The following is a 22,056-nucleotide window of genomic DNA, read 5'->3' on the forward strand; positions in this document are numbered from 1 at the left end:
CCAGCACTTGTTGTTGTTTGACTTCATAATGGCTGCCAATCTTACTGGAGTGAGATGGTATCTTAGAGTGGTTTTGATTTGCATTTCTCTGACTGCTAGAGATGGTGAGCATTTTTTCATGTACTTATTGATTGATTGTATGTCCTCCTCTGAGAAGTGTCTGTTCAGCTCTTTGGCCCATTTGTTGATTGGGTTATTTGTTATCTTATTGTTTAGTTTTTTGAGTTCTTTGTATACTCTGGATATTAGGGCTCTATCTGAAGTGTGAGGAATAAAAATTTGTTCCCAGGATGTAGGCTCCCTATTTACCTCTCTTATTGTTTCTCTTGCTGAGAAAAAACTTTTTAATTTGAGTAAGTCCCATTTGTTGATTCTTGTTATTAACTCTTGTGCTATGGGCGTCCTATTAAAGAATTTGGAGCCCGACCCCACAATATGTAGATCGGAGCCAACTTTTTCTTCTTTCAGGTGCAGAGTCTCTGATTTTATATCAAGCTCTTTGATCCATTTTGAGTTAACTTTTGTGCATGGCGAGAGAAAGGGATTCAGTTTCATTTTGTTGCATATGGATTTCCAGTTTTCCCAGCACCATTTGTTGAAGATGCTATCCTTCCTCCATTGCATGCTTTTAGCCCCTTTATCAAATATAAGGAAGTTTTAGTTTTGTGGATTGGTCTCTGTGTCCTCTATTCTGTACCATTGGTCCACCCGTCTGTTTTGGTACCAGTACCATGCTGTTTTTGTTACTATTGCTCTATAATATAGTTTGAAATCTGGTATCGCTATACCGCCTGATTCACACTTCCTGCTTAGAATTGTTTTTGCTATTCTGGGTCTTTTGTTTTTCCATATGAATTTCATGATTGCTTTATCTATTTCTACAAGAAATGCCGTTGGGATTTTGATTGGCATTGCATTAAACCTATTACCCAAAGTAATAGGGTAATATCGCCATTTTGATGATGTTAGTTCTTCCTATCCATGAACAGGGTATATTTTTCCATCTTCTAAGGTATTTTTGTATTTCTCTTGTTAGGGTTCTGTAGTTTTCGCTATATAAATCTTTCACCTCTTTTGTTAGGTTGATTCCCAAGTATTTTATTTTTTTTTGAGGATATTGTGAATGGGGTGGTTGTCCTCATTTCCATTACAGAAGATTTTTCACTGATATACAGGAATGCCTTTATGTGTGTTGATTTTATATCCTGCCACTTTGCTGAATTCATTTATTAGCTCTAGTAGTTTCTTTGTAGACCCTTTTGGGTCTGTTAGATATAGTATCATATCATCTTCAAATAGTGATAATTTAAGTTCTTCTTTTCCTATTTTTATGCCTTTAATTTCTTTTGTCTGTCTAATTGTTCTGGCTAGTATTTCGAGAACTAAATTGAATAGAAGTGGTGAGAGAGGGCATCCCTGTCTTGTTCCAATTTTTAGATGGAATGCCTTCAGTTTTTCTCCATTCAGGATGATGCTAGCCTGAGGCTTAGCATATATATAGATTTTACAATGTTGAGGTAAGTTCCTGTTATCCCTAGTTTTTCTAGCGTTTTGAACATAAAGGGATGTGTACTTTGTCGAATGCTTTTTCTGCATCTATCGAGATGATCATGTGGTTCTTATCTTTAATTCTATTGATGTGGTGAATAACGTTTATTGATTTCTGTATATTGAACCAGCCTTGCATCCCAGGGATGAATCCTACTTGATCATGGTGCACAATTTTTTTGATATGCTTTTATATTTGATTCGCCAGGATTTTATTGAGGATTTTTGCATCTAAGTTCATTAGAGATATTGGTCTGTAGTTTCTTTCTTTGAAGTGTCTTTGTCTGGTTTTGGGATCAGGGTGATGTTGGCCTCATAGAAAGAATTTGGAAGAGCTCCTTCTTTTTCTATTTCTTGAAATAACTTGAAAAGTATTGGTATTAATTCTTCTTTGAAGGTTTTGTAAAACTCCGCTGTGTATCCATCCGGTCCAGGGCTTTTCTTGGTTGGTAGTCTTTTGATGGCTTCTTCTATTTCCTCCTTTGTTATTGGTCTGTTTAAATTGTGTGTGTCTTCCTGACTCAATCTGGGCATATCATATGACTTAAGAAATTTATCGATATCTTCACTATCTTCTATTTTATTGGAATATAGGGTTTCAAAATAATTCCAATTACTTCTGTATTTCTGTAGTGTCTGTTGTGATATTGCCTTTTTCATCTCGTATGTTAGTAATTTGAGTTATCTCTCTTCTTCTCTTTGTTAGCATGGCTAAGGGTCTGTTGATCTTATTTATTTTTTCTAAGAACTAATTTTTAGTTTTATCAATTTTTTCAATGGTTTTTTTTTTTTGTTTCGATTTCATTGATTTCCACTCTGATTTTAATTATTTCTTGCCTTCTACTACCTTTGCTGTTGTTTTGCTCTTCCTCTTCTAGGGTTTTGAGATGAAGTGTGAGTTCATTTATTTGTTGGTTTTTTCTTTTTTTGAGGAATGAACTCCAGGCAATGAATTTCCCTCTTAAAACTGCTTTCATTGTGTCCCATAGATTCCGATATGTTGTGTCTGTATTTTCATTTATCTCTTAAGAATTTTTTGATTTCCTCCTTTATGTCTTCTGTAACCCATTCATCATTTAGTAACATATTGTTCATTTTCCAGGTGATGCAGTATTTTTCCTTCCTTCTTTTATCATTGATTTCCAGTTTCATTCTGTTATGATCAGATAAGATGCATGGTATTATCTCCACACCTTTATATTTACTAAGAGTTGCCCTATGGCATAATATATGGTCTATTTTTGAGAAGGATCCATGTGCTGCTGAGAAGAATGTGTATCCACTTGATGATGGTTGATATATTCTATATATGTCGGTTAAGTCTAGGTTATTGATTGTGTTATTGAGTTCTATAGTTTCTTTATTCAGCTTTTGTCTGGAGGATCTGTCCAATGGAGAGAGCGGTGTGTTGAAGTCACCCATAATTATTGTGTTGTGGTCTATTTGACTCTTGAACTTGAGGAAAGTTTGTTTTATGAACGTCTCAGCACCATTGTTTGGTGCATACATATTGATAATTGTTATGTCTTGTTGGTGGATGGTTCCTTTTAACAGTATATAGTGTCCTTCTTTATCCCTTTTGATTAACTTAGGTTTGAAGTTGATTTTATTCGATATGAGTATGGCCACTCCTGCTTGCTTCTGAGGACCATGTGAGTGGTATGATTTTTCCCAACCTTTCACCTTCAGCCTGTGTATGTCTTTTCCTATCATATGAGTCTCCTGAAGGTAGCATATTGTTGGATTTGTTTTTTTAATCCAGGTTACTAGCCTATGTCTCATGATTGGTGAATTTAAGCCATTAACATTTAAGGTTACTATTGATATATGGTTTGTACTTCCAGTCATGCTTATTTATTTATTTATTTTAATTTGGCTAGTTTTTCCTTTTTGGTTACTTTTTTTCTTCCCTTTCCTGAGTTACCTCCCACTGTTAGTTTTGGGTGCTGTTTTTCATTCCTCTTCTTGTAGTGTTTTGCTCAAAATGCCTTGCAGTGCTGGGTTTCTGGCTATGAATTCTTTTATCTTTTGTTTATCATGAAATATTTTTATTTCATTGTCAAATCTGAAGCTTAATTTTGCTGGATACAGTATTTTTGGTTGGAATCCATTATTTTTCAGCGTTTGAAATACGTTGTTCCAGGATCTTCTTGCTTTCAACATCTGTGATGAAAAATTAGCTGTTAACCTAACTGGTTTACCCCTGAATATAATCTACCTCCTTTCTCTCATAGCTTTTAATATTCTCTCCTTGTTCTGTATGTTGGATATCTTCATAATTATGTGTCTTGGAGTTGATCTATTACGGTTTTGTATGTTTGGGGTCCTGTAGGCTTCCAGGATTTGGCAATCCATTCCAACGTTCATATCTGGGAAGTTTTCTAAGATTATTTCATTCAATAGATTGTTCATTCCTTTGGTTTGAACCTCTACACCTTCTTCTATTCCAATGACTCTCAAGTTTGGTTTTTTTATGACATCCCATATCTCTTGGATGGATTGCTCGTGATTTCTTAGGATCCTTTCTGTGTTGACTATATTCTTTTCAAGATGATAAACTTTGTCTTCATTATCTGATGTTCGGACTTCTATTTGATCTAGTCTATTTGTAAATTTCTCGTTTGAGGTTTTAATTTGGTTTATGGTTTCCTGCATTTCTAGGATTACTTTGTTTTCTTTTAAAATCTCTATCTCCTGGTAGAGCTCATTCTTTGCTATTTGAATTTGCTTATGTAATTCATTTTCAAAGTATACTTTCATTGTTTGGACTTGCTGTTTAAAGTCTTCTCTAAGATTCCGTTCCATCTGAGTTAGGTATGCCTTGAGTTCTTTCTCTGTCCATTTTTCTGATGCCTCTAGGTTCTCCTGTGAATTTAAGTTGTCCTGCATTGTTTGTAATCCTTTTTTCCCTTTTTTTTTTTTTTTCATGGTGCTCACGTTACTTTCCAACTCTGTTTGACTGCTGTTTTTCTGTTTTCTTCTTTAAATTTGTTTTGGTTTTTATAGTTCCAATATCTCCTTTGTGTTGGGAGACAATGTTTAGAGATGTTGGATTTAATTGTGATTTAAGGTATATTCATTAGTTTCATTAAAGGCCTACATATTTTGATGGCATATATAGAATTGAGGTTTGAACTTAGGATTTTATGTTGAGGTCGGGCGATTTGATGGTATGGAGGTTAGTATATGTTAGCTTCTTTGGGGGGTTGCTCAAATGCAGGCGGATATTAACAAGAGAATAAACAGGAGTACTTGGGGGTAGTTAAGGGCTTAGGCGGACTATAGACCAATTCGTAGTATTCATCTATTTGCATTTAGTAAGTTGTACATAATCTGGGTGGTCATGCTTAAGAGGAAAGATGGGTTAAAGGTAAGGAAGCAAACCAAGAAAGAGAGAGGGAGAGAGGATAGAAAGAGAAAAGAATAGAAAAGAAAAATAAATGATAATAAAAATAATAATAAAATGCAGTAAAATAAAAATTACAATTAAAAAATAATAATATAATTATAAAAAAGAAAAAAAAATTAAAATTAAAAAATTAAAAATTAAAAAAAAAAGGGGCACTGTTAGGCTTCTATTTTCTTCGCTTCCAGGAGATGGTGCTGTGCCTTTCAGGCCAAGATTTTGCCCTCCGGCTGTAGGAAACAATCCGTGTGAGGCCGCTCCCGCCTACACCCCCCCCCCCCTCCCCGTGTCTCTCAAAACCTGTTAGCTTAGGTTTATTCCTGGTCTCTAGTCCCCTGGCTTCTCCTGCCAGCCAGGTCTTTCCCAGTGTGATACCTCTTGGCAGTTCAAGCTACACTCTGGGCCTGCAGTTTCCTGGATGTGGAGCGCGGATTTTGGGAACTGGCTCCTTATTGTTTTGATTCCCTCCGCTAGCCCCTCCTCCGAGAGCTGGCAAGACAGGTTTTGTTTTCGCTGCTGGTGGGAGGGGGGAGTTGGAGGTCAGGTGCCTTTACCTTTCCCCACGCCTCTATTCACGCTCACTCTGTTAATCACGCCCCCGGAAAGCCTGGGAGAGATTTTATGCGATTTCCCCGCTATATGGAAGATGGTCTAAATGACACACACCTGTTCTATCGCTGAATGAGCTGCAATCTGTCGAAAACTGGCGATGGTGACGTCAGCTCTCTAAGATGGTGGCCGCTGGCTTCCTCGGTGAGCTGTCCGGTGTGGAGGACAGAACTGGACCGCTTCCTTCCCCTGTCTCAAACCCAGAACTCAGCCCAGAGCACAGTGAGGGCACAGCCAGCAGGAACCCACAGAATCTGCAGCACCGTTTCTCTGCGTTACTAGCACACCGTTTCTAGGCACGCCGTTTCCTTGCGTGCCGCAGTCTCTAGCAGCGGGGTGGGCCACTGAACAAGCAGCTTGAATCTCCGGGCGGACAGTTCACTCACGGTTGAGCCCCAGTAACCGATCCTCGGGTGATGGAAATCCTTCCTCTAGGTTTCAGTGCACCCCAGTTTTGCTGGAAATTTCTAACAAGATAGCTTTTGGCCATTCTAACTCGTTATTCACCCGCGCAGTGATGCGGTACACGGGGGTGATGCACTCCATTCGCCGCCATCTTCCCCCCCTCCCCTCTCTCTCTCTCTTTCTTTCTTTCTTCCTTTCTATCTTTCCTGGGGATTAAACCCAGGGGCACTTAACTACTAAGCCACATCCCCAGTCCTTTTTAATATTTTATTTAGAGACAGGTTCTCACTAAGTTGCTTAGGGCCTCACTAAGTTGCTGAGGTTGCCTTTGAAATTGTGACCCTCCTATCTCAGCCTCCAAAGCCACTGGGATTTCAGGCACGTGCCACCACACCTAGATATCTATTTCTTCTTGATTGAGCTTTAATAATTTCTATTTTTCAAGGAATTATTTGAATTTCCAGCTTCTCAAATGTGTCTAATTTATCATTTATTAACTTTATTTTTACTTTTTAATTAAGGCATTTAATGCTCTAAATATTCATTTTCATAGGGCTCTTTTCAATTGTCACAAGGCTTAATATGTAATTTTCTCCTTGTTGCTTATTTCTAAGTTAAAAAAATTGGATTACATTTCTTGCATATTCAGATTTTTTTTTTTTAAGACAAAGTTTTGCTGTTTTCCATCTTGACCTCAAACTCATGTTTCTCCTGCCTTCATCTTCAAATACTTAAGATTACACAGGGGTGCCACCATACTCATCCAGGTGGTTATTTTTATTTTTAAATTTTTCTGTATATTTTTCTTTTTTGTTTGTTGTTGTTTTGCTATTTTTCTGTGGCTCATTTTTTTTGTTGTTGTTGTTCCACATTAATAGACCATGTAAGCTATTTGACTTATCCCTTCTTTGTAATTCATTGAGTTTTCTCTCTAAGGCCCACCTAACTGACACTTTCTCTAAACATTTGTGTATTTCTGAATAATGTAATTTCTATTTGTTCAGTGTATACATTCTCTGAAACTCTATATGTCAATATATTTATATAGATTTATGTACATATATATGATCTATTATCTTAATTTTATTATTAAATATTTATATTATCACATCTTATTGATTTTCTTGAAGTTTAAAATGATTTTTTAGATATTTATGTGTGGCTACTCACTGAAGAATTATCAGGATATACTGAACACCGCTGGTAAAAAGTCATGGCTTGTAGGGTCATATTTTTATATGATCTAAATTTATCTTTTCTGTCCCAATTAAACATTCTGACACTTCCTCATGAAAAATTAATGTTCCCCAAAAAATACTTTTAGTATTCAAACTATTAAATATTCATTCTCACTTCTATTTAAGCATAAGAAAGACTTATGTAATTTAAAAGCAAGTGCAAAACTGTAGGATGGAAAAATTAAAGTGAGAAACTGTAGAGAATAAAAACATTTTATCTTTGCCATAAAATTTACCTTAATGGGTTCGAGATAGGGAGATCCTTTAATTGTTGCAAGTAAGATTTGAGATTCTTCTAACTGAGCAAATATATCATCTATGAAATTAGATGAAATTATTAGGATAGAGTACTTCTCTGTGTGATGAAGAACTACACGTAAAGGAGTAGTGTTCCAAAGATTGATAATCTTGAATAGCATTTTTTCAAGAGCAGCTTCATTAGTTGCTGAGTTTGATATTTCATTTATTTTGTTTTCATACTGAAATATCTGAAATGAACATATTATTATTTAATATTAGGTGGAGCAAACAATTCCTGAAACATTTAACATGGACGATCTAAATATATGTTTTAAAAGGTTCATCAGAAGAATTGAAGAACTGATTCCAGTTAAGTTTATATCTTAACTTGAGATTTAATGGCAAAATCTGAATGACATAGTGCTTTTCAGTTTTTAATTATTCTAACTATTTCACATTCTTCATTCTTAGTGAAAATTAATTATTTTTCTTATTGTAGTCAATGTAATAATATATACCTATTGTGTATGTGCAGATGGCATTCTTTTTTATGCATATACTTTTGGGTTTTATTTTAAAGAAAATTATATAAAAGATTCCTATCATTACTGCTTTAGTAGTTTACATTTTTATTAACCTCAATAAATATTGAGATGTAAATAACAAAGTATGTGTTGCGTGTATGAAATATACTTTTGTTATTCATGTATGTATTTATAATGTTTTGTATAGTTTATAATGATTGATTTTTTTGAGGAGCAAATTTTTACCACATGCACATCAGATAGAGCATTAGTCTCTAGGATATATAAAGAATTCAAGAACCTTAACACACAAAAAAACCCCAAGTAACCCAATCAATAAATGGTCCAAGGAACTGAACAGATGCTTCTCAGAAGATGATATACAATTAATCAACAAATATCAACAGAATCTACCACTATTCCCATGTGTCACCTTCATGGGACTGAAGAATGATATCTAATCTCTATGTTTTGATCATGCAGCTCAGCAGGGTGTATGGGCAGGCATGACTAGTTTTCATAATTTCTTATAAACCTGCCAAAGATGGGGTAAGGATGGTGAAATCAGCTGACTGCTTATGGTCTTAACAAACAGTTTTGGGAAAGAGGCTTACTTTTTAACATACATTATTCAGCCAAAGACAGATAAAAAGCCATGGGACTATCAGAAAGAAAGGATTTTTTAAAAAATATATTTTTAGTTGTTGATGGACTTTATTGTCTTTATTTTTATGTGGTGCTGAGGATCGAAACCAGTGCCTCATGCATGCTAGGCGAGCACACTACTACTGAGCCACAACCCCAGCCCCAAGAAAGGATTTTGTGACTAACACTCTGAGATTATTCAAAACTAAATCCAGATATTGATCATGTAAGGCAAAATTTCAACCAAGTGAATCTAACACTGTTAAGTCTTTATAGTCAATAGTTTGGAAACTGATTGACAAATAGTTTTGTTTTCCTATAATAAGTATCTGAGAAGTTTCAGATGAATCTTAATGCTTATAATGAACCATCTTGTGGTGAACCAGCCATGGGCTGTATGTGTGTGAACTATGAGCATGAGTATATTTGTGGACTGGACTGATGTTGCCTCTCTGTTTGGGCTGGCGACATATGTGTCCTTTTCGCTTGCTCTGCCTATGATCCCCACAGAGTACCTGAGATGGGTGTGGCCTTCAAAGATGTCAATCTGCTGACCATAAGACATCATGAAGCTAGACTCAATCCCTTGAAACCTGACCTCTCTAATTAGGGTGGAACTTTCTTGAGTGTCTTCCCCTCAGTAAAAAGGGACTTCAGAGCATCTTCCTCCTCTTTTTTCTGCCTCCCTTGTGGGAGCTAGAGTAGAGGAGCCATCTCTGAAGAATCCCAAGGAAAAGTTATTTTCTCTGTCTTAGTGTAGTTATTTCGTCCCAACCCAAGTTCACCTGGAGTGACTCTGAATAACATAGTTGCATGTTGTGGCACCATCTAGCTCTATTATAAAACACAAAGCTTTCTAAAGTGGAAATGATTAACCATAAAGAGATAATGTTCATTTATGTAAACCATTGACCTCTTTCTCTTAACTTTATGACATGTTTTCATGTGATTGGCTTCTCAGAGCTTGTATGACATCTTGGACAGAATGGTTGTCATATGATATTGACAGGATTAGGACCTATCCTAGAAAGTTTGGCTGCATGATTATTATCTCTGGGTCAACCCCAAGAAACTCAGGTTTTAAAAAATTAGGGATGAGTTTCTAGGCCAAACCCTGACCATCTATGCACCTATAGATATTTGATAAATTGTTCAATTTCCACAGGATGACCCAAACCATCCAGGAACTCTCAGAGATCAGTTGAGGTTGCCTGCTGATGGCCACTTCATTCCCTCTATTATTATAGTTCACTTTAAGAAGAAGAGTTCCTTTAGTGCCTGGCTACACAGTACTTTAGGGTTGAAAATATGTTCTTTTTTGTTAAGATGTCCTGTTCAACTAATTTGGACCCTCCCCAGACTGCAAGGGATATCCCTTTGAAGCTAACCATTCAAGTTAGAAAGGTGAGGATAGCTCACTGGAGCCCTCTGGGATATTATAGGCCACCAATCCCATGTAAGCCTCCTTCTGCTCCTATCTTTGTCTAGCCTAATTTTATTTTTGCTGCTTCTCTCAGTTTTATAAATTCTTACCCTCAACTTAACTTGCCCAGTTATAGTTCCATTAATCCAAGCCTTTGAAAAATGAAACTGTCAATGAAATTGTGCTTGATTTTCAGCATGGTGGCCTGAGGATTCCCCTGTTGGCATTGACCCTGAATGTTCTGCAATTATCTAGATATCTGACTGAATTTATCTTTGGCATATAGATTGTTTAGGAGGCTAGAGCAATAAGAAAGTATGATAGATTCAGATAGGAAGCAGAGTAGAAGAGCAAGAGAAGATTTAATAATTACTTCATAATTTTTGGTGTAAGTAGTTGGAAGAATGGAGCTGCCAGTAGCTGGGATGGGAATGCTGACCGAGGAAAAGTCGAATTGGGGAGATGGAGAATCAAAAGTAAAATTTACGAGAGGTTAATTTTGAGATATCTCTTAGAGAAGTCAATAGAAAATTGGATATACAAGTCTGGAATTCAGGAGAGAGGTTTAGATTAGGACTGGAAATATAAACTAATTTTAAAAGTCAAAGTTATCTTTAAAAATTCTTCTTTTTAAATTCCTTAAAATATTCCCCATGTTCTTCTGTGCAATAGAATTATAGATGCAATGCTGGTTTTGATTATAGTATGTGTACTTTAAAGATAAAAGAAGCATATTATAACTTAGTAAGGAAAATAGAAAACTTTTTACCTCCAAAAAAACTGGAAAAAAATCATAATTTTTATGGCAAATCAAGTCATTGCTAACTAGACATTTCAGATATAATATCAAATTGTTGGTAGCCATCCTAATACTCTTGATATACTTACATTTTATATAAAATCAGATGCAGTACTTTTGATTTTTCGGTCCCTATAAATGTATAAATTTCTGTTCTATAAGAAGTAGAATTGTTAAATTATTGAATTTGTCACATATGAGAACCAGTATTACTATTTTCTAATCGTCTAGATGACAACAGCATAAATGAGTAGCTTACCCACTACTTCCAATTTTACATAAGATCCTATCATATATTATCTACTATTTTCCCAGACATGTTATATACTTTTATCTTTTCTAATTCCAATCCCTTATAGATTTACTTGCCTACTTACAATTGGCTGCTCTAGGATTTCATTCTATTGCTTTCCAACTATATTTACCTTGAGGCTTAGAAGATTCTCCACAGTACAGTTTTTATCTAGGTTAATTGACTTTCCAATAATCTCCTGGAGAGCCTCCCAGTGCCTCTGCTTGAGACAGGGGTTTCCCAATGCTGTGATGATTGGTAGATGTTGTTTAAAATCTGTCACTGATTGCTTAAGATGTGTTAACAAATCATTTTTAGGTAAACCTATAAATAACAATAAAAATCGGTAGGCTTCAATATGTTCATTTTTAACCAAATGAATTTAAAAAATAAAATTTTCCCTTTAAGATTTGCTAATGTTATGTAATACTACTCTATCAGTTTTGTGTCTGCATTATAATATAAGATAATGGCCTTTAACATTACCCTTCCATATGAATCAACTGTGGATTAAAATAAAGAGAAATGGTTGTCAAGAATAGTAACTAAAACCTAAGACTCTCAGAGCCAACTTACCTTGGAAATGTGATAAGAAGGATGCCCACTACCACAGGATTTCCCAAATTTTTACTGACAAGATAGATATACAGATGGAACAAAAATGGACATTCAGAAGTCTGTCACAGGTTTGGGGACTTTGAAAATTTTCTAAATAAAGAAAAAACGCCGAGGGGGAAAAAAATCCACCATTTCTATTATTTCACAAAGAAAATATTTTAACACTGAAATGTAGGTGATGACTTGTTCATATGTCATCATTGGTTGGTCCTTGAAAACAACTGAGGTACAGAACTCAAAGCCTAAGCAGTTGAAGGTTCATCTCTTATAACCTTTTACTCAACATATAAAAGAAATGGGGAGGCAATAGAGAAACAGCCCAAGTTGGGGACCCTGAAAAACTAAAACTATACCAATAATCTTAAAAAACAAATTTGTACAGATGGAGTTTCTTCTATAAACCTACACTGAATAGTAAAATGTTTTACAAGACCTGGTTAAATAGGAGATCAAGAGAAGAATTTTATATTTGACAACTTTTGTATTTCTTCCTCTGAGAAGTGTCTGTTTAGTTCATGTTCAACATATCTAGCAATTAGAGAAATGCAAATTAAAACTACAATGAGATTCCACCTCACTCCAGTCAAAATGACGGTTATCAAGAATACAACTTAAAATAAATGTTGGTGAGGATGTGGAGGAAAAGGTACACTCATACAGGGCTGGTGATACTGCAAATTGATGCAACCACTATAGAAAGCACTATGGAGATTCCTCAAAAAAATTGGGATGGAACCAGCATTTGACCCAGTTATCCTACTCCTTAGTATATATATCCAAAAGACTTAAAATCAGCATACAACAGTGACACAGTCACATCAATGTTTATAGAAGCTCAATTCACAATAGCTATGCTATGGAACCAACCTAAGTGCCCCTCAATGGATAAATGGATAAAGAAAATGTGATATACATGGGCTGGGGTTGTGGTTCAGCAGTAGAGCACTCGCCTTGCATGTGTGAGACCCTGGGTTTGATCTTCACTTATTTATAAGTGAAATAAAAGTATTATATCCAACTATAACTAAAAATTAAATATTGAAAAAAGAAAATGTGAAATAGAAATACACACATAACATTATACACACACACACAACACACACACACACACACACAGCCATAAAGAAAAATGAAATTATGGCATTTTCCAGTAAATGGATAGATCTGGAGACTATCATGCTAAGTGAAATAAGCCAGTCCCCAAAATCCAAAGGTCAAATGTTTTTTGCTTATATGTAGAAGCTAAAACCACAATAAAGGGTGAGGGAAAAGAGAAGTTTGGTAGATTAGACAAAAGGAATGAAGGGAAGGGAGGGGAGATAGGAATAGAAAAGGCAGTAGAACTAGGTGTGGTGACACATGTCTGTAATCCTAGCAGCTTGGGAGGCTGAGACAGGAAGATAGTGAATGCAAAGCCAGCGTCAGCAACTTAGTGAGGTCTTAAGCAACTCAGCAAGACCTAATCTTTAAATAAAATATGAAAAGGGCTGAGCATGTGGTTCAGTGGGTAAGGACCCTGGGTTCAATCCCTGGTACCCAGAAAAAAAAAAGAGAGTAGAATGAATAATTTTCCTGTGTACATATGTGAAAATACTGAAATGAATTCCACCATCATGCACACCCACTAATTAGAATAAGGTATATTCTATGCTTGTATAATTATATCATAATTGATTTTACTGTCATGTATGACTAAATAAATAAAAATAAAAAGGAGAGAGAGAAAGAACAAGCAAACTTTAGATTTTGCCAGTTTCAACTTTGGCAAACAAGATTATATCTGTGAAACTATGGCTATAGGAATGTGTTGTCTACTTGTTGATTCATATATTGTTCTCTGAGACATGTACATAGCAAAACATTGAGAATGCATACAATGAGTATTATTTTAAAGCAGTGAGACTGATGTGCAGCTAGTTTTTCTTTTTTCTAAAAAATTTGTGATAGCTTTATTTCTTCTATAGTTTAGGGATAAGCAAAATAAAATTTTGTATTGTTTGTTCAGGGTTTTTTTTTTTGTTGTTGGTTTTGCTGAGTGATAAGCTAGGAGTCTAACAAAAACAAAACAATCTCTTGGCTAGGTGAAACAAAACTTTCCTCCTGGAAAGGATATGATCTTATAGAATCCTCTTGGAAAAAGTCTCTCTCCATTGGCAAAATTTCAAATTTGATGATTAGCACCAGGGAAACCTCTCAGAATGACTTTTTTAGTTGTTTCCCACACTTCCCAAAAGATACCATAGGCATAGTATAGAATTTGGGTAAAGATTCTGAAGGTGGGCTTCTATCATTAAAATACCTCTGGACAAATACTCTAGCAAGAGTTAGAATCTGAGTCAAGTGTCTGGAGTTCTACCACAGAATTGACTTTTGTTTACTTTATTAAAAAATTCTTTAATGTTCTTATTGGTGCATTATAATTATACATAATGGTGGGGTTCATTGTTGCAAATTCATATATGTACACAATATAACAATGTATTTTTTGTCCAATATTATTCTCCAGTATTTTCCCCTTTTCTCTCTTCTTCTCTCCACCTAGCTCCTTTCCTCTACTCTACTGGTTCCCTGGATTTTCATGCAATATCAACTTTTAAAGGAAACAAAATTTGTTATTACTTCTTCTTATTTTTATTGGCAAAGCTTTAATCTCTTGTTTCAGCAAATAATTCCTATCTAAACTACTATATTGTTCCTCTAGCCATAATGGTCAACCAAAGACAATGATTACATTGCCCAGAGGCCATATTTTATGTAATCCTAGGTGAGTGAGAAAATTTGAGAAACACATTTTTACCTTTTTCTAGTACAATGATTATATTCAGCAATTTTGTAACAATTCTCTGTACTAATTCTACATCAATACTTTGAAGAGAACACTTCTTCCATTCCCAAAAGTACTTTCCCCATTCGTCTTGTGCTTCCCATAACATTTTCCTCAAACTTAAGTCACATTCAATGTCAGAGATTTCTGAGAGCACAATATTTGTAATTTCTTCCATATTAAGAGAATGCATATGATATTGGTGATCATCAAAATGATCCTGGTAGCTTGAGTAGGTTTTAATTTTGTTAACCAAACTTGCAGCTTCCTCTGAGAAAGTCCGAATCATTTCCATTGCTGTTTGCACTCCAGTACCAATAAAAAACAGAACAGGAGTTCCTATCTAAAAAACAACAATAGTCAGACATTCTCAGAAACCAAAACATTCAGAAATTACACATTTTGCTGACAATTACATTAGTATATAATCCAAGATCTAACATGATAAGTGAAGTTGGAACTATCATTACATTAGGCTCAGGCAAAGACCTAAAAAGGTTTCAGGGGGTTTAGCCTTTTTTTTTTTATGCTAAAGGTTCCTTTGGGACTCTTGAAGCCTCTGGTAAGTTAGCAGCTCTGCTGCTGATGGTTGCCTACATTCATTCATAGATGAAGAAAATGTTAAATTCCAGTTAGAGGTTACTGAAAATAGAGATATAATTTTATTTCCCATTGGAGTTCACATATTACTAACATACTGTGAATCCCAGGTTAAGAATACTGGATTAAAATTTTTTAGTTATGATACCACAGAAAGCAAATATCTATATGCATAGTAAGGGAAGATCAAGTTTTTGGTGAGAAAAAACAAAAAACTTACGTTGGCTTTTAAATTACTAACGTCCACTCGTAGACCAGCAATATTTGCTTCCAATTTTTCCCTGAATTTTGTTATGGCAGCCTCCCTGTTTGTTTTATTTAACTTTATAGTTGTTTTTAGTTGACAAAACTTGCCAAAAAGAATTTCATATATGGCAATTTGCTCTTCTGAAATATATAAATGGTAATGTCTCACAACAGAATACAACTGATTAATTGTGAAGTACTCATCTTCTAATTGAAATATTTTGGATGAAATCGCTTCCAAAAAAGTGAAGTGTTCCACAAATTCTTCTACTTCAGTGGGCATGGATTCCAGCTGTCGCAGTGCGGATTCTATGATCTGAAGTCATCAACATGTTAATTATAATTATGCAATAATTTTTCACCAATTTTGAAGACTAACTACTCTTTTCTATTTCTCTGACTTCTATTTCAGAAAACAATGAAAACAATTAAATAACACATAATTCTAAGTGTTATTTAAATCTTAGGGCATTAACATGTTAAGTCCTTCTATTGTTGAAAGAAGGCATTTGAACATATGTAAAAAGAAGGCATTCTCACATGAAAATAAATGCTACTCACACATAATGAAAGAACTACTGTGAATAACTGTTTTCAAGAAATAAAAGCAATGTAAATAGTAAAGAGTATTGAACATTTGTGTTCTAGATTCTTTAGGTACCTGATTTATTAAGATAGTGTGTTTGCTAATTAATTAGTCTTATTTTCTCTAGTTTATACTGGAAACAAATGAGTCTCAATGGGAATAATTAGACTAAGGTTAGAAATATGGCAAGTTACAGAACTATGATTTAAATCCCAATCTAATTCCCTATTGTATTATTTCTATCATAATTATATCCATTATATGTATCAGATCTACACTCTTTTCAGAAGTATTTCATTCCATGCGATTTTTGAAGTAATTATATCTCTGTTCTCAGATTATCATTTTTTCATTGTTTTGAGGACTCTTGATGAATACTTATGTATGATTTTACATAATTTTGGAATCAAAGTCAGTTCAGTTTTCATTCTTCACAGGCTTGTATTGCTTTTATGTGACTATTCTATTTCATCATAAAAATTGCATGTAAAACTTGCAATATAAGAAAGTTCATAAATTAGAAAGTTATCTATTATTTCATCACACAATGATAACCATTGTTAATACCCATTGGAGTTTTGCTATGTGTGTGTCTCTTTTATCATAGAGTTTATATAAATAGGCTTTATATTCAGAGAGATGTGCTTGATTCTCAGCCTTAGTATTTACTAACAGTATGAATCTAAGCAAAATAGTTTTACTTTAGGAATGTTGGTGTCCTCATTTGTAATCCTGAGTATCAAATAAGATAATTTAATAATGGGCTTATAATAGTGTCTGGAACATAGAAAGTACATCAATAATGACTGGTAAAAGAAAATCGTGGATACATTTTCCTTATAAATGCAAAAATATTACAAAATAACATTTATTTGTATGCACACACTTGCAAGCAAAATCTTCAATTTGGATGTGAAACTAATCTTAGAAAGCCAATTAATATGATTCCTCACATTAAAAGATTAAAAGCTGAGAGTTTGTGGTGCATGGCTCTAACCCCTTTGATTTGGGAGGCTGAGGCAGGAGAATTGCAAGTTTGAGGCCAGCCTTAGCAACTTAGCGAGACACTGTCTCAAAATTAAAATAAATAAATTTTGAAAAAGAAATTATTAAAGGAGAACATCTACAAAATTATCTCTCAGATGCAGTTAATAAACACCTGATCAAATTAATTTATGATAAAAACTCTTATTAAATGAAGAATAGAAGGAATAAAAGGAAGATACCAAAAACATCCAAAAATACACATGAGGGCATGCAGAAGCCAGAGAGAAGATGAATAAACAGAACTTTCAGAACTAGTTTAGGTGAGGAGAAGCTCAGAAGCAAATTTCTTGGACCAAAAAAATCATGCCTCTTCTAAATATAGAGATTTGATTCATACTGTCCCCATTTGCCAGAAACTATTTATGAGAATTTTGCTGATAATAACAGGGAGGAAGATGGAGAATAGGACTCTTTAGTGATCATAGCCTTGAAGAAAGGTCAGTCTGAACAAATATCCATATGTGAAAATATCTTCACAAGTGCTAAGGAAACAAGGTATGATATCAAGATACCTAGGTGTAGACACATTAAAGAGGGTAGAGAGCATAGTCTTATATTATCTGCATATCATTTCCCCAACCCCAAGCAGCACAGCCCAGAGAGACCTATTGTCCACTTGAAGAAAATGGAGGGAAATGAATACAGGACTTTGCCTTGGATTCCAATACTGAGCCCATCATATTAAAATCCAACACCAGGCAGGCCCCCTATGTTAGTCTGCTTCATGTCACTGTGAACCAAATACATGACCTGAACAACCTAGAAGAGGAAAAGTTTATTTGGGTTTCAGAGGTCTTTGTCTATGATAAGTTAAATACATTGCTTGGGGTCTCATCTGAGGCAGAAAATTATGGTAGAAGGGCAATGTGTAGGAAAGCTCCTCACCTCATGGCAGACAGGAATCAGAGAGTGAGCAAGGCACCAGGACAAAATATAAACCCCAAAGGCATGCCTTCAGTGGCCTAGTTCCTCCAGCCACACCCCACTTCTCTACAGTTACCACTCTGTTAATCCATTTAAATTATTAATCTATTAATTGAATTAATTCACTGAACAGGTTATTGTTTTGAAACACTATTCCAAAGTCCCAAATAAAACTTCAGGTCTTTTTGAAGCAAAATACAAAGGATTTATTCTGGCTGGGGTCAAAAGCACAGAGAGCAAGCAGTTCTACAATCCTCAACCATGATTGGGGGTGGGAACCAGCTTATAAGGACTAAAACCACAAAGAAGGGGGGACAGAAGAGGCAATTATAATCACAAGATACATTTCATAAAGTGAAAAACTACATATTATCAGAAGCACATTTTTAGAAAAACAAGCTTGCATTAATTCCATAGTTCAAGGATATAGTGGTCAGGGTGCAAGTGGGTGATGGTAGAGGTGTCAGCTTCTATGTGAGTGGGCTCATGTAGAAGGAGGACCAATTTCACATAGGGTGAGGTGTCTGAACAAAATGGAGTAAGTCTGGGCTAATTTTCAAGTCAGCCCATAACAATAGCTATCATAATCTAATCACTTCATATCCTGCATTAATACAGGAGCTTTTGGTGGGGGGATACTTCATACCCAAACCTCAATACCCCCAGATTCCTAAACTAACCAGGAATGGAACCTCTAGATCCACCTTGATGCCAGACCAGACCTCACAGTCCTAGATTTCAGGCTTATGGTGCAGACTTGATCTCTGGTCTCTACTACTACTGGTTTGACTTCAGTACCCTTTGGCCCCACACAGCCCTCAGTATTAGGCCTATACACAACAGTCCCAGGTTTGCCTTGGTGTCAAATGGTCACAGGTTTTAAGTCAATCCTTGGAAGTAACAAGCTCCAGACCCACTCCAGGAGACCAAATCAACAAATTCCCTCAATTGGATTCAGGCTCTAAGTCCTTGCTGACTCAGGCACCAGTCAAGCCAGCCTTAGTGTGGCAGCAGCAAGCTTGCCCATGGATCATGCCAGAAAGCCTGTCCAGAATCTCTGAACTAGCTGACTGGTGAAGAATTGATCCAGACAAAGTCAGTTTGCAAAATCATGTCTTCAAAAGTGCAGATACCAATCCATTGCCAAAAGGATTAAGAAAAAAAGAAACATGATATCACCAAAAGCACAAAATAAAACAGCTTTGGCCTTAAGAAAATGGAGAGGAATAAACTGTCTGATTAAAAATTCTTCAAGATACATATTTTAAGAAAACTCAGTGAACTTCAAAAAAAAAAAAGAAAGAAAGAAAAAAAGAAAAGCAACAACAGAGAAACCTCTCAATGAAATGCAAACAACACCCAAAATAAATACAATAATTGATCAGAATGAGGGTTGGGACTGTAGCTCTGTGGTTGAGCTCTTGCCTCATACTGGTGAGGTACTGGGTTTGATCCTTAGCACCACATAAAAATAAATAAATAAACAAATAAAATAAATATATTAAAAAAAGAATTGCTAGAGCTGAAAATATAATTAAAACTAATAAAACAGAAGGACTGTGAACTCAAAGACAAGTTACTTGAAAATACAGTCATAAGACAAAGAGATTAAATAATAAAAATAAATGAAGGAGTACTGCAAGACTTATGGGATAATCAAAATAGCAACTTTGTGAGCCATAAATGGACAAGAAAGAGAAAAATAAAAGGGTAGAAATCTTATTTAATGAATAGTATCCCCAAACTGGGACATGGAAAGAAAGAGAGAAAGGGGGAGGGAGGGAGAGAGGGGGAGGGAGGGAGGGAGGGAGAGAGAGAGAGAGAGAGAGAGAGAGAGAGAGAGAGAGAGAGAGAGAGAGAGACCAGCACAGTAAGGTCAATGTCTCCAATCAGATTAAATTCAACAAGACAACCAATTCTGCAACCCTCAACCATGAAGATATATTATATTCAAACTGCCAAAACTCAAAGACAGCATCCTGAAAGCAGAATGAGAAAAGAAGCGTTTAACATGCAAGGGAATTTCAATACGGCTAGCAAAGGATTTATTAGCAGAACTCTTACAGGACAGTAGAGTAGGATAGTATATTCTAATGCTGAAAGGAAAAACTGAACAAAGAATAGTGAATCCAGCACAGCTGTCCTACAGAAACAAAGGAAAGATAAGAGAATTAATCACATTCCTCTTTCCCTTCGCTCCGGGCAGAAAAGGTGAATGTGTAATCAGCAGTTGATTGTAAGTACCCTAGGCAAAGAAAGCTCAGTGCGCCCCGCCTTTTTTTTTTTTTTTTTAATATTTTTTATACAGGCAGAGTTTGTGGATTGGGATCGTTGGCTGGGCTGCGGTTTCTGGGCTGAAAATCCACTCCGCGGGAGCCGCCATTTGCTTTCTGCCGGCTGTCTTGATGGCTATGGCTACATTGTCCGGCAGCCGCACCTAGAGGTTGGAGCTGGGCTGCGTGCCGAGCCCTGTCCTCCAAAGGCTGGACCGCAGCCTTGAGCGCCTGGGTCGCCTGTTCGCCGCTGCACCCTCGGGCAGAGCCTGCTCTGGGGTCGTTCTGCATGCCCCTGCGAGGGGACCCGTGCTTCAGAGGAGGGAGCCGGAGAGCCGCAGCGGCAGCCGCTTGGGCCCCGGGGGCTGGGCACCGGGTCGGCGGCACAGTTACGGTCGCGGACGAGCGCGGCGCCCCTGAGCGTGGCCCCGGGGAAGAGGCGACGGCGGCAGGGTTTAATTTCTAGAAATCTGGACTGGAAACAGAAGCAGCAGTTTGTATAATCCCAAGAACTTGCTTATGCCAGGAAGCTGTAAGGGCAACATGAATATCATTGAGGAGATCTAACATGGCAGCGGGCGGGGAGAGATCAAGTCTCTGACCTCTTCAACTGCGTGGGCATAGGGAGCTGTAAACTGTATAAATGCTGTTTGCTCAGGATCACTAGGCAATGCTGAGCTGACGTGGATCTGGGGTGTACAGTCTGGGCCCCTCAGAACACACACACCGAGCCCGGATCGGCTGCATCCAAGCTCTGGTTCGCCTGCTTCTCGTGACTCAGCACTAACAATCCCGCTGAAATAACTGGTTGGCCCTTAGGAACTTTCAGAGGTAAAAACCAACCGAGCCTTCATAGGCAGTGGCCACAGGATTGAAACGGGGATTGGGAGAGACAGTCAGGTCCCACCCGTTGCACTGGTCACCCGGCAAAGGGAACGAATGGTCACCATTTACATGTGATACCACCTTGGCAGAGAACTGACGTCACAGGCGGAGGAGATAACTGCATTGAAACCAGCGCAACAGGGCTCCCAGGAGCAGCAGACATGGCGTGTAGCCAGTATTGTGGTGATCGTGGCCTGGCTTGAGGAAACACAAGAGAAGGCCCTAGGCACTCAGGATTGGAGACCCGCCCAGTCTGTGAGGAAGAGCTGCTACACAGTGATTGGTTCCCACTTAGTGAGAGGAGAAGCTTGACCCAGTGGGCACAGCTCCACCTACTGGAAGAGAAATTAATCGAACTCTATGACTGCATTTATTATTATTATTATTATCATTTTTTTTCTTTTTCTTTCATTTTCAATTTTTTATTGTTGTTGTTCTTTAACTTTTTTTAATGTTTCTAATTTTTTTTAATTTTTTTATTATTATTATAATTTTTTAATTTTAATTTTCATTATTTTTATTATCATTATTATTTTTGTAAAAAAAATTTTTTTTCTTTTCTTTCTTTCTTTATTTTCTAACTTTTTTGTGTGTGTTTTGTTTTTGTTTCTTTTGTCTTTTCATTTCTTTTCAATTTTCTTATTCCCCCTTCCTTGAATTCTACCTGCCTACTCTCATTCTCTTTAGTGACTTCTTCCCTTCCCTTCTAATATCTTTCCTCCCAAGCATCAAATAAATTTATAAGAGTAAACAGTAACTCAGCAGTCAAACAGAACAAGAAGTAACATGAGCAGCATAAAAAAGCAAGGAAGAAAAGGGGTACAAACAATGAAGGACAGCCTAAATATTCAGGAGGGCCTAGAGTCAGCAGAAAAATGGTCATATAAAGAACTCAAGGAACACCTTAGACAGATGGAATGGAAC

General features: G+C 36.3%; 1 protein-coding gene across 1 annotated transcript in view; it reads right to left on the minus strand.

Annotated features, from left to right (window-relative positions):
• The window catches only part of Dnah14 (dynein axonemal heavy chain 14), a 376,581-nt gene that overhangs the window by 245,445 nt on the left and 109,080 nt on the right, over positions 1–22,056 (minus strand). The window contains 4 exon segments of the mRNA XM_071619724.1: positions 7,443–7,694; positions 11,263–11,453; positions 14,545–14,910; positions 15,388–15,733. Coding sequence (XP_071475825.1) covers positions 7,443–7,694; positions 11,263–11,453; positions 14,545–14,910; positions 15,388–15,733 — 1,155 coding nt within the window.

Source organism: Marmota flaviventris, chromosome 12, assembly GCF_047511675.1.
Source record: "Marmota flaviventris isolate mMarFla1 chromosome 12, mMarFla1.hap1, whole genome shotgun sequence".
Taxonomy (NCBI): domain Eukaryota; kingdom Metazoa; phylum Chordata; class Mammalia; order Rodentia; family Sciuridae; genus Marmota; species Marmota flaviventris.